Source organism: Chlorocebus sabaeus, chromosome 15 (assembly GCF_047675955.1).
Source record: "Chlorocebus sabaeus isolate Y175 chromosome 15, mChlSab1.0.hap1, whole genome shotgun sequence".
Classification (NCBI taxonomy): Eukaryota; Metazoa; Chordata; class Mammalia; order Primates; family Cercopithecidae; genus Chlorocebus; species Chlorocebus sabaeus.
This window is the reverse complement of record NC_132918.1, coordinates 456,118-467,500: the sequence shown is the minus strand read 5'-3', so window position 1 is coordinate 467,500 and position 11,383 is coordinate 456,118. Positions and strand designations below refer to the sequence as shown.

The 11,383-nt window shown below is 38.0% G+C and overlaps 1 protein-coding gene across 2 annotated transcripts in view; it reads left to right on the top strand.

Annotated features, from left to right (window-relative positions):
• Positions 1-11,383, top strand: part of WDR48 (WD repeat domain 48) — a 46,803-nt gene that overhangs the window by 11,244 nt on the left and 24,176 nt on the right. Inside the window, exons 2-8 of one of the 2 annotated variants that reach the window (XM_037988438.2) lie at positions 1,388-1,528; positions 4,129-4,207; positions 4,856-4,938; positions 5,053-5,182; positions 5,264-5,377; positions 7,111-7,199; positions 7,972-8,073. In XM_037988438.2, the coding sequence (XP_037844366.2) occupies positions 1,388-1,528; positions 4,129-4,207; positions 4,856-4,938; positions 5,053-5,182; positions 5,264-5,377; positions 7,111-7,199; positions 7,972-8,073 (738 nt within the window). The remainder of the gene's footprint in view (positions 1-1,387; positions 1,529-4,128; positions 4,208-4,855; positions 4,939-5,052; positions 5,183-5,263; positions 5,378-7,110; positions 7,200-7,971; positions 8,074-11,383) is intronic. The other variant, XM_007971728.3, reaches the window with a different exon arrangement.

The following is an 11,383-nucleotide window of genomic DNA, read 5'->3' as shown; positions in this document are numbered from 1 at the left end:
AATCGCCACACTGTCTTCCACAATGGTTGAACTACTTTACACTCCCACCAACAGTGTAAAAACATTCCTATTTCTCCACATCCTCTCCAGCATCTGTTGTTTCTTGACTTTTTAATGATTGCCACTCTAACTGGCATAAGATGGTATCTTATTGTGGTTTTGATTTGCATTTCTTTGATGACCAGTGATGATGAGTATTTTTTCATGTGTCTGTTGGCTGCATAAATGTCTTCTTTTGAGAAGTGTCTGTTCATATCCTTTGCCCACTTTTTGATGGGTTTTTTTTTTTTTTTCTTGTACATTTGTTTAAGTTCTTTGTAGATTCTGGATATTAGCCCTTTGTCAGAAGGGTATATTGCAAAAATTTTCTCCCATTCTGTAGGTTGCCTATTCACTCTGATGGTAGTTTCTTTTGCTGTGCAAAAGCTCTTTAGTTTAATTAGATCCCGTTTGTCAATTTGGGCTTTTATTGTAATTGACTTTGGTGTTTTAGTGATGAAGTCCTTGCCCGTGCCTGTGTCCTGAATGGTATTGCCTAGGTTTTCTTCTAGGGTTTTTATGATTTTAAGTCTTAACGTTTAAGTCTTTAATCCATCTTAAATTAATTTTTAACTGGTGATTTCATTACATTAGAAAGTTTTACTTCTGGCTGCCAGCCAGCTTATTGACTTTTTCTTAGGGGTAATTGTTTTCAGTTGATCCTCTGTTTTCACAAGGAACAGGCAGAAGTCACCAACAATAACAAAGTAGGGAAAAATGCCCTGAAGAAAAATGTTATTAGTATGCCATAGGAGCTCAAAACCTCCTTTTGCTTGGCAATTCGGGGAAGGCCTTCTAAAGGAAGTATTGTTTAAATGGAAACCTAAAGGCTGCAACGAGAGTTAGCCAGACAGGTGGGAGGAAGAGCTTCCAAACAGAGAGGACCAGCATGTGTGATGGTCTGGCGGCACAATGTGCACCAGAACCTGGAGCACAGATGAGTGGCCAGAAAGACAAACAGGGCACTTGAGACCATGTTAAGGATTTACACCCAATCATGAGTCTAGTAGTCAGCAACTGGAGGTTTTTGAGCAGAGTTAAGATACATTTTTAAATAATTACTCTAGCTGCTTTGTGAAAAATGCGTTAAAGAGTGGGAAAGGAGTCCAGTTAGGAAGCAGTTGTAGTAGTTTAGCAACTTACTGATCTTGGACTAGGCTATCATTGATAGCATCCTTCTCTTCAGCCCTTTAGTCTTTAAGGAGTAAAAATTAAATTTGTATTGGATTGAAAAAGTATATATTGCAAAACATGGGATTTTCTGTTTCAGATTGGCCACTAGTAGACTATATTTTATTACTGCATGGCTTCTAACTTTATAAAAAGCATATGTTGACATATTTGTCAGGTTTCCTATGTTATTCGAGATGAAGTAGAGAAGTACAACCGAAATGGAGTCAATGCCCTGCAGCTGGATCCAGCACTAAATAGACTTTTCACAGCCGGTCGAGACTCTATCATAAGAATATGGAGTGTCAATCAGCACAAGGTAATGCAGGGATTAAAATCTGTACCCAGCAAATTTTGTGCGAATGGCTTTCACTGTGTGATACAACACCTCTTTCACAGTTTCAGATTTAATCTCTCTGAATACTGAGTTATTAGGTACACGCTATAAATACATCGCAACCAGAATTCTGTAAGTCTCTGAGAAAAACCATACCTAGGAAAGTTTCAGAAGTGTTTTAGCTAAGACAAGGACTCCCTAAACTAGGTTTGCCTTAAGAGTTATTTGCCACAAAGGAACAAAGTGATTTGGCTAGTAGGGGGATTACTTTCAACAATTAATTTTTCTGCTTTAAAGATGTTCCCCAAAAACCTTCTGGTAACCTTACTAAAAAAAGATTGAACATTCTTTTACATTTATAATTAATCTTAAAAATATTTTATTTTCCTCATTTAAAAGTAATTAGGGTCCTCACAAACCCCACAGGGCCTAATTAGATAATATAAGGTTAGGTTGGGCACGGTGGCTCACTATAATCCCAACAATTTGGGAGGCCAAGGTGAAAGGATTCCTTGAGTCCAGGAGTTCGAGACCAGCCTGGGCAATGTGACAATACCCCATCTCTGCCAAAAAAAATTAAAAATTAGCTGGGCATGGTGGCACACACCTGTAGTTCCAGCTGCTCGGGAAGCTGAGGTGGGAGGATCACTTGATTGAGTATGGGAGGTTGAGGCTGCAGTGAGCCACGATCACACCACTGCATTCCAGCTTAGGCAACAGACCTTGTCCCAAATAAATAAAGATAATATAAAATTGGTGTTAAAACTATGAAGACAACTTGCTGCCCTTCAAAGGTTTCCCTTTCTTAAGCAGGGAACAGGATTTAAATATATATAAAGATAAATCCTCAGACAAATGGGAAGGAGCCCTTTTAGTATTTTGTTAGAACGCTTATATTGTGAATGACATAGAAAAAAAGAAAGAGGGAAGAAAAGAAGAGCGTTTATTGATCTAAGTATGTGTCGGACGTTCTTTGCATTTTCATATCCAAAGTGATTTTAATTTTCAATGTCCCTCAAGGTATCTATTAGGATCCTTTTTTTTTTTTTTTTTTTTTTTTTTGAGACGGAATCTCGTCTGTCACCCAGGCTGGAGTGCAGTGGCGCAATCTTGGCTCACTGCAACCTCTGCTTTCTGGGTTCAAGCAATTTTCCTGCCTCAGCCTCCCGAGTAGCTGGAACTACAGGCACATGCCACCACATCTGGCTACTTTTTATAATTTTAGTAGAAACAGGGTTTCACCATGTTGGTCAGGCTGGTCTCGAACTCCTAGACTCAGGTGATCCACCTGCCTCTGTCTCCCAAGGTGCTGGGATTGCGGGTGTGAGCCACTGCGCCCAGCCAGATCCATTTTCATAGATGGGAAAATGGGCTCAGAGAAACCCATGGTTAAGTGGCTAGTAAGTAACAGAGAATTAGCACCCAACCCAACTTGAAAACCCTAGTGCTAGACCTTGTATTTTTAAAAGTTTGTGTCTTTTTAGCAAGTTTTACAAACCTGATGCTCAGTTCAGAAAAAGAACCACTCACTACTTTATGCGCCTAGAACTTCAGTCTGGCAGGCTTTGAATTCTGCCAGTGGAAGCAGTGGTGGCCAAATGTCAAAAGCATGAAAAGTAAGAAAACTATGTTTGGCTTTGAAATGCTTTTTGGTACTTATATTTGAATTGGAATGTCTCCTTTCTGAGAATTCACAGTATTTCAAACAAGTTAAGAAAAACCCCCACAAGAACTAACCTGAAGAATCTGGAAATCTGCCTGTCCTGCCCCAAACATCTTTTTTCTGGTCTTCCTTTTATGACAAGATTGAATAGCATTATTTGTCAAACAGACTTGTACAGAGCTGTTCTGTTTGCCCATAAAGTGTCTCAAACTTGCCTGTTTTAGGTGTAGGATGTAACTAAATACTGTTCTTTAAAAGGCCTCTCCCGGTTATTAAGCCAGGTAAGAGAAGTAGAATCTTGAATTACCTAATTGAAATGGTGACATGGGTTGTCCTTTCTCAGACATTGGGTTTCATTTTGTCTCTGAAGGACTGTAGGTACCATGAGGAAAACATTTAATTCAGAAGGTGACCCCAACAGTAGGAAGCTGAAAGCAGAAGTGTTTATCTCCCTCTGCATTCAGACCAGGCTCCTTACCACACTCATCAGACTCATTGCTGCCTCTGCTGTCTGCTGTTGAGCTTTCACCACCACTCATTCAAATCCCCACAGCCTACAGATTCCTGCAAGCCCTGTCCTTTCTAGTGAACCCTTTTTAGAGGGTTTTATGTCACACACGGTGCTTAGTCCAGAGCTTGTTGCCTTCACTTTCACAAGGCAAAAAAAAAAAAAAAAGAGAGAAGTATTTATCCTGGAAACCTAAGCTTTCAGTAAGAGTAAAACTATCCTGAAACAAAACTGTTTACATCTGTTATCTGGAGGCATCACCTATTTGGTGAGATTCTACTCAGAATTCAGGTGTTAGTTTTAATGCCTAGAGCAGTGTGTCACATTAATTGAAGAATTTAACCATATCTATCATTCGTAATATATTTCATTCTCTCATATAAACTCTTATGATTTTTCTTTTAATTTCAGCAAGATCCATATATAGCATCTATGGAACACCATACGGATTGGGTAAACGACATTGTGCTCTGTTGTAACGGGAAAACATGTAAGTATTTCTTCGGATTATTATTGGGCTTCTGATGTATTTTTCATTTTTTACATAAGCTTTTTTATTGAAATATACATACAGAAAAGTACACACAGTTCGAGATTGCAGTTCAATACAATTTAGAAAGTGAATACCCAAATCAAGAAACAGAATATTACTAGAAGCCTCCGTGTGCCACCCTTTGCCACCCTTTCAGTTATTCCCCCTTGCCCCAAGATAACTGCTCTTCTGTATTCTGAACACCAAAGGGTAGTTTTGCCTTGATTTGAACTGTATATAGACTCATGTATTCTTCTTTTAGCCTTATTAATACCTCTTTTTGTTCTTGTTTTGGTGAGATCCATGCCTTGGTTTTGCAGTCTGAGATACAGGAATTTTTCTCAGTCACATTAGTTGAGGCTTCAACTGGAAGATTAAAAATGTTTGCACTGCTTGTTTTAAAAATATATTTATTTCTTTGAACATGTGTCTTGAGATTTTAAAAAATTGAGGCAATATACAGTAGGTTCTAGAAAGAGCTTTTAGGTATGTTTGTGTGAGAGAGAGAACAGGTTAGTTTGAAATAATGTTACATTGTTGTAAGATAAGTTTTCAAAGTTGTAAGTCATACTACTAAGGAGTTTGTTAATTCTTTGCTTCTTCTAGTGATATCTGCTTCTTCTGACACGACAGTAAAAGTATGGAATGCACATAAGGGATTTTGCATGTCAACATTAAGGACACATAAGGTAAAACAATACAGTTCTCAGTGTCTTTACTGTAATATTGGGATCTCAGTACTTTGTGTGGCTCATTTTATTACTGATCTACAGAAAGATCATAGTATGTCTGTTCTATTACAGGATTACGTAAAGGCCTTAGCATATGCCAAGGATAAAGAACTAGTAGCATCTGCTGGGTTGGACAGACAAATATTCCTTTGGGATGTGAATACTCTAACAGCACTGACTGCCTCAAATAACACTGTCACAAGTAAGGTGTTTAAAAGAAACTTCTTTGAAAGTGATCCAAGTTAACATAAATAAAGAATGGTTTATAAAACATTTTTGATAGGTTTGCATCAAGACAGTGGTTCATGTTTTGAGAGTGCTTCTACCTACAGCGTTCTAGCCCCCAAGAGTATGATTGAACAACAAGGAGCTAGTTCCTCACTGCAGTCTGAAAATGGTAACTTCTCCAGGTATAACCTGGTTATTTTTTGTACGTGTGCATGCCTTAGCCCCCCAGCTAAAATGTAAGTCGCTGCAGCGTAGAGAAGACTGTCAGACTACTTGGTGTCTCCCACAGCATTCCCTGGTCCAAATCCATACACTCAGCAGGTATTATTGAAGGAGGTGGTGATTATCTGACAAAGTAGGCGGTTTTCTGACTTTCTAAAGTGTTAATATATATTAACAGCTTTTGAGTTAATAGCCAATATGAAAAGTACCCAAGAGAAAGAAAGAAAAGTTTACCAGTGCCAATTTATCCAATTTTCTGCCTTTTAGAGCAGCCCTGAGAAATCGAGCCAATTCCAGAAGAGCCAGAAGGGTAGAGTGCTTCTAGAGGCAATCCAGAGATGTTCACAGCATGGATGCTTCATCAGCTAAGAGATCTCAGACTGCCAAGTCAGGCTCATACAAGTCTAGATTTGAAATTGAGCTTCATGCTTGGCCCAACCTACTAGAGTCCTCCAGGCCAAGTTTCAGAAGGGACTGTTAGGAGCACATTTTTGGCGAGGCGTGACCTGGAAAGTCTACATTGAAAACATGGGCCTGCACTCTCTGGATCCCTACGTTATAGATCCATTTTATAATGACTCTGTGGAGTGTTCACATTGACATAGACAATACACTTTTACTAATATAGCATAGTATGTGCCAAGAAGGGCAAGTTGGGAGACTGGTATTTATAATCTCTTGATTGTTGTTTTGCCTTGTTTCCCAGGAAATATGTGAAGGTCTCAACATTCTGTTTTCCTTGTTCTTGATTTTTCACCTGTACATTATCTCTGATTCATCAGCTGGTCCCTGTTGGGGGCTGTCATGATACATCATTAGATTTTAAGTCTGGCTGTAAGGCCTGCCTCAAAGAGACACTAATGGACGGGAACAAAGCAAAAAAAAGAAGCAGATTGTCACGACGTCAGGGCCCAGGCTTAGTGGATACAGATTCTACTATAAATACATCTTGCTTAGAGTTGTTTAGAGAGGATATCACACTTTTTTTTAATATATAATAATAAAAATAACACTAATAATGGCTAACATGTATTGAGTACTTGCTACAAGTAGACATTTTTCTAAACACTACATGTATTAACTCATTTACTCCAACTTTTTAATATGTTTGTTTGTAAAATTGGGATCATACTATATAGACAGTTTCACATGCAGTTTTTTCACTTCAGTGATACTGAGAGCATGAACATGATTTTTGCTATATATTGTCTGAATTCCTTCCTGAAAGGTTGTACCACATACTTCACATAAGTAATGTATGAGAGTTCCATTGTACTGTTTTCTTTTTAGAATCAAGTATTACCTTGTTTTTTGTCTTGGTGTATGAAACAGTATTTTTGGTTTGATTTGTGTTTGAAAAATACTGAAATTGAACTTTTTTTCGTATCTATGGCACATTTTTTGCTTTAAACATATGTCATTTAAGTGGATAGCTTTTCAGTGGCACTGCAATTTATCAGGTATTTATTGAGCATTTGTGTATATTCAAATCCAGAAAATATGTAAATTTTGATAATAATACTGTTTAGAATTATCTCCATTATAGGTAGATTTCTTTTACTTAGAGTACTTATAAAGATAATATTTTCTAAATTGAATAATTAAACTTGAAGTTTTTGCTGACTAGTTACTAAATGGCTGATGATCTTGTTAACATTTAGTTCCATTTATCCTCAATAGCTTCTTCTTTAAGTGGAAACAAAGATTCCATTTATAGCCTGGCCATGAATCAACTGGGAACAATCATTGTATCAGGGTCCACTGAAAAGGTAAGGAGGAGCTTATTTCTTCTTTTTTTTTCTTTTTTTAAAATTATTTTTCACATACCTTGTCTCCTATTATTTAAGCAGGTATTTTACGATTAGCTTCTTTATATTTATTTCTTTAGAGACTGGGTCTCTGTCACCCAGGTTGAAGTGCAGTGGCATCATGATCCTGGACTTCTGAGGCTTTAGCGATCCTTCCACCTCAACCTCCTGAGTAGCTGGGACCCCAGGCACACACCATCACTCTCATCAGGCCACACCTTGCCCCATCTGGCTAATTTTTGTATATTTTTGATAGAGACAGGGTTTCGCCATGTTGCCCAGGCTGGTCTCCAATTCCTTAATGCAAGCAATTCACTTGCCTCAGCCTTCCAGAGTGCTGAGATTGCAGGCGTAAGAGCCCCTGTGCGTGGATCGGGGGAGCTTAAAGGGTGTTTTGAACATTAGAAAATAAAGAAACAAAAATAATTTAATCTGTGTAATTATTAAATATATAGACAGTGGTTTTGCCTAGTGGGTGCTAAACAAAAGGTTTTATTTGAATAGGTAAAACTATAACTGTGGTGTGTACAGTGACAAGATAAAGAGGCTGTGCATTTTTGATGTTTGAGAGACCCAATTCCCTGAGGTTGGGAGGCTTAGACAGTGTCCATTGGCAGAAGCAGTATTGCCTTCTCAGAATTTAGTGGTTATCATTTGCCTTATGAGAGTTGTCTGTTATCTAAATTTGATACTGATGTATTTAGTTTGTGTAATATTCTATTAAAATTCACAGGTGTTAAGGGTATGGGATCCAAGAACATGTGCAAAACTAATGAAGCTTAAAGGGCACACGGATAATGTGAAGGCATTGCTATTAAACAGAGATGGCACGCAAGTATGCAGTTTCATTTGGGTGTTTACCTAATAGCCTTGTTAGAAATTTCCGCACTTTGTATACTATTGCATAGGTTGATTTGAACCGAAAGCCATACTTACTATAAATTGTGGTCTAATTTAAAAATTTTAAAATACTAAATTGCACATATAAGCTACATTTAAAAACTATTCTATTTGCATCACTTTTAAAAACAAAACAAAGAATTTCCTTAGAATAATTCTAATGCAAATGAGTATATGCATTTACGGTGCATAGAGGCTAAAATAACTAAAAATGTTACCTGTGTAAAGCAAAAGGAAGCTTTGATATCAAATGCTTTTTGCCAATGTGTTAAATGGAAAATTTTCTCACAGTGGGTCTGACTTTGGGGCACATTTTGTCAGTTGACTATGTAGATATAGTTGATAAATTTAGTTTTCTAACATAATGCTCAGGGTGAACATTTCAAAGAAAAGCATTTTGGTAATGTTATACATTAGCTCTGTTGGCCACGTAATTTGTGAATTATAAATCACAATTCTGTTCTGTAGCAGTGGAAAATACTATTTCATCAATGTAGATAATAAAAAACAAAAGCCATCATCTTGTAGGTATGACATACATCTACCATGTACCCTTGACTCCCTCAGCCTTTTTTTTTCAGAGTGCAGTGATAAGTGAGAGATAACTGGAATTGATTGTGATAGGGTTAAAAAAGGGCAAGTAGAAAGATGATGAGGTGAGAAACACCATCGGTTTCTTTTCCTGTGGAAGTTAAGTCAGAAATTGCTTTAGAAATTAATCAGAAACCGTTGCCTCCAGAAGTGAACAGAAGGTTTGGAAACTAAGGAAGGAAATCATTTTTCAGAACCAGGAAAAGAAAGACTTAAAGATACCTGTGGAGGTCTTTGGAAATGTGAAGAATCTTGATGTACTGTGTGACCTTGAGGATAAGATTTCACTTTAGTCCTTAATTTGCTTATCTGCAAAGTGAGAATCATAATATATAGTTGGTGAGAGTGTGTTTGTGTGTATATACATGTGTTAATAGTAAGTATTTTCTTGACTGTAAGCCAGGGCATTTTCTAGAGCTCTCAAGTTCCTTTGTGACGTCATTTTCATGTGAGTATAAGAAGCCCAGTGCAGTCAGCTCCTCACTGTTTTGCAGTGTAGCTGCAAGGCTGCACTTGAGATGGTTGCCCATGTGTCTTTAGTTAGCTTTGCCAGGATTGGGCTGGATCATATCATCTCCATGGTTTCCAGAAGGGGACTATGGGCCTGGCAGACCTTCTAAAGCTCTACCTGTCTACTCCATCTCTTGTTTCCTATCTATGCAATTATGAATGTGCTTTTATAAAACATGATTTAAGTATCACATGTACAGTTAGAAATGTACTTCATCTGAAGTCAGCTACATTTATTGTAAGCAGAGGCAATATTGTGGTTCTACTTTAAAAACTGCCTATTAGTCTCAGAGTGTATACTTGATAGGTATCATTCTTCATCTAGTTTCTCTTCTATCCATTTTCCTTACTGGCAACTATGGACTAAATGTAAAATTACCACCAACAACCTAGCATATTTACGTTAGTGAATTGATCAACAAACTGTAATAACTGCTTATTTGGGAAAAAGAGGTGAGGAAAAAAGAAACTCTTACTGATTAATGAATTGACCAACAAAAAACTATAATTACTTTGGAAAAATGAGGTGCGGAAAAAAGAAACTTCTACTTACAGATTCTTGAATTCTTGTAATATGGAAGAGGTGGTTGTCAGTTACTGGGCCAAAGTTTATATTGCATCCTGCTAAATTGCCCTGTGAGCTTATAATGTCGGGTATCTGGTGACTTTGTGAAGTCAGGAGCTGGCAGTAAGATATGTATGTTATAGGCCAGTGAATCCCATGAACATCTGCCTGTTGTCTCATTCTTTTGTTGTAGAATAAGATTCTTATTTACCAAATGTATTTGAGGTTCTCCCTAAGGGAGTTCTGCCTGTAAAGAGGTCAGCATTGCAGTTGCTTTGATTGGTGCTAACATGATTGGGCAGAGCCACCTATCTTTTTATTCCTTTTACTCAGGCAATTAATTGCTTGAGGAGCTGGGGACAGCCTGCCATCTTGATTTGAGTCAGTCATGTCCTTGTATGTCACTCACAGGGTTCTTTTGGTAATACAAGTCTGCTGATCCTAGCTTACGGGTGTGAGGGTCTCAGAGCATCAGGCCACTTATTGCCTCAACTTACCTCGTCTACTTGGCTGATCTCTGCTGGCACTTGAGATTGTGTGTTAGTGACCATCCCAGGAACACTCCTGCTGGTCAGCAGCAACTTGGCCTCAGTACACTGGTACTTCCTATCTTCATTGACAGAAACAAAGAGCACCTGATTAGGGAGGGCTACAGACTCTATTCCACTAAATCTGATTTGGCAGAATCATTGAAGGACATTCTGTCCTTGTCCCAGGAGTTACCTCATAATGAACATCTTCATGTTTATCTGTGTTTATCTAGTGGAAGGATGGAGGCAGTGGAAATGTTTTGATGACTCCTCCAACTCCTACAAGATCTCAGGCACTAGAATTCCTATAAAACAGGACATTCTTTAATCATACTACCAAACACTGCGAAGAAATTGGCCAACGTAATACGTTTTTTTTTCTATTTTTGTACTTTTTTTTTTTTTTTTTAAATTTAAGTTCTAGGGTACATGTTCACAACGTGCAGGTTTGTTACATATGTATACATGTGCCATGTTGGTGTGCTGCACCCATCAACTCGTCATCTACATTAGGTATATCTCATAATGCTATCCCTCCCCACTCCCCACATCCCCACAATAGGACCCGGTGTGTGATGATCCCCTTCCTATGTCCAAGTGATCTCATTGTTCAGTTCTCACCTATGAGTGAGAGCATGCGGTGTTTGGTTTTCTGTTCTTGCAATAGTTTGCTGAGAATGATGGTTTCCAGCTGCTTCCATGTCCCTACAAAGGACACGAACTTATCCTTTTTTATGGCTGCATAGTATTCCATGGTGTATATGTGACACATTTTCTTAATCCAGTCTGTCACTGATGGACATTTGAGTTGATTCCAAGTCTTTGCTTTTGTGAATAGTGCCGCAATAAACATACGTGTGCATGTGTCTTTATAGCAGCATGATTTATAATCCTTTGGGTATATACCCAGTAATGAGATGGCTGGGTCGAATGGTATTTCTAGTTCTAGATCCTTGAGGAATCACCACACTGTTTTCCACAATGGTTGAACTAGTTTACAGTCCCACCAACAGTGTAAAAGTGTTCCTATTTCTCCACATCCTCTCTAG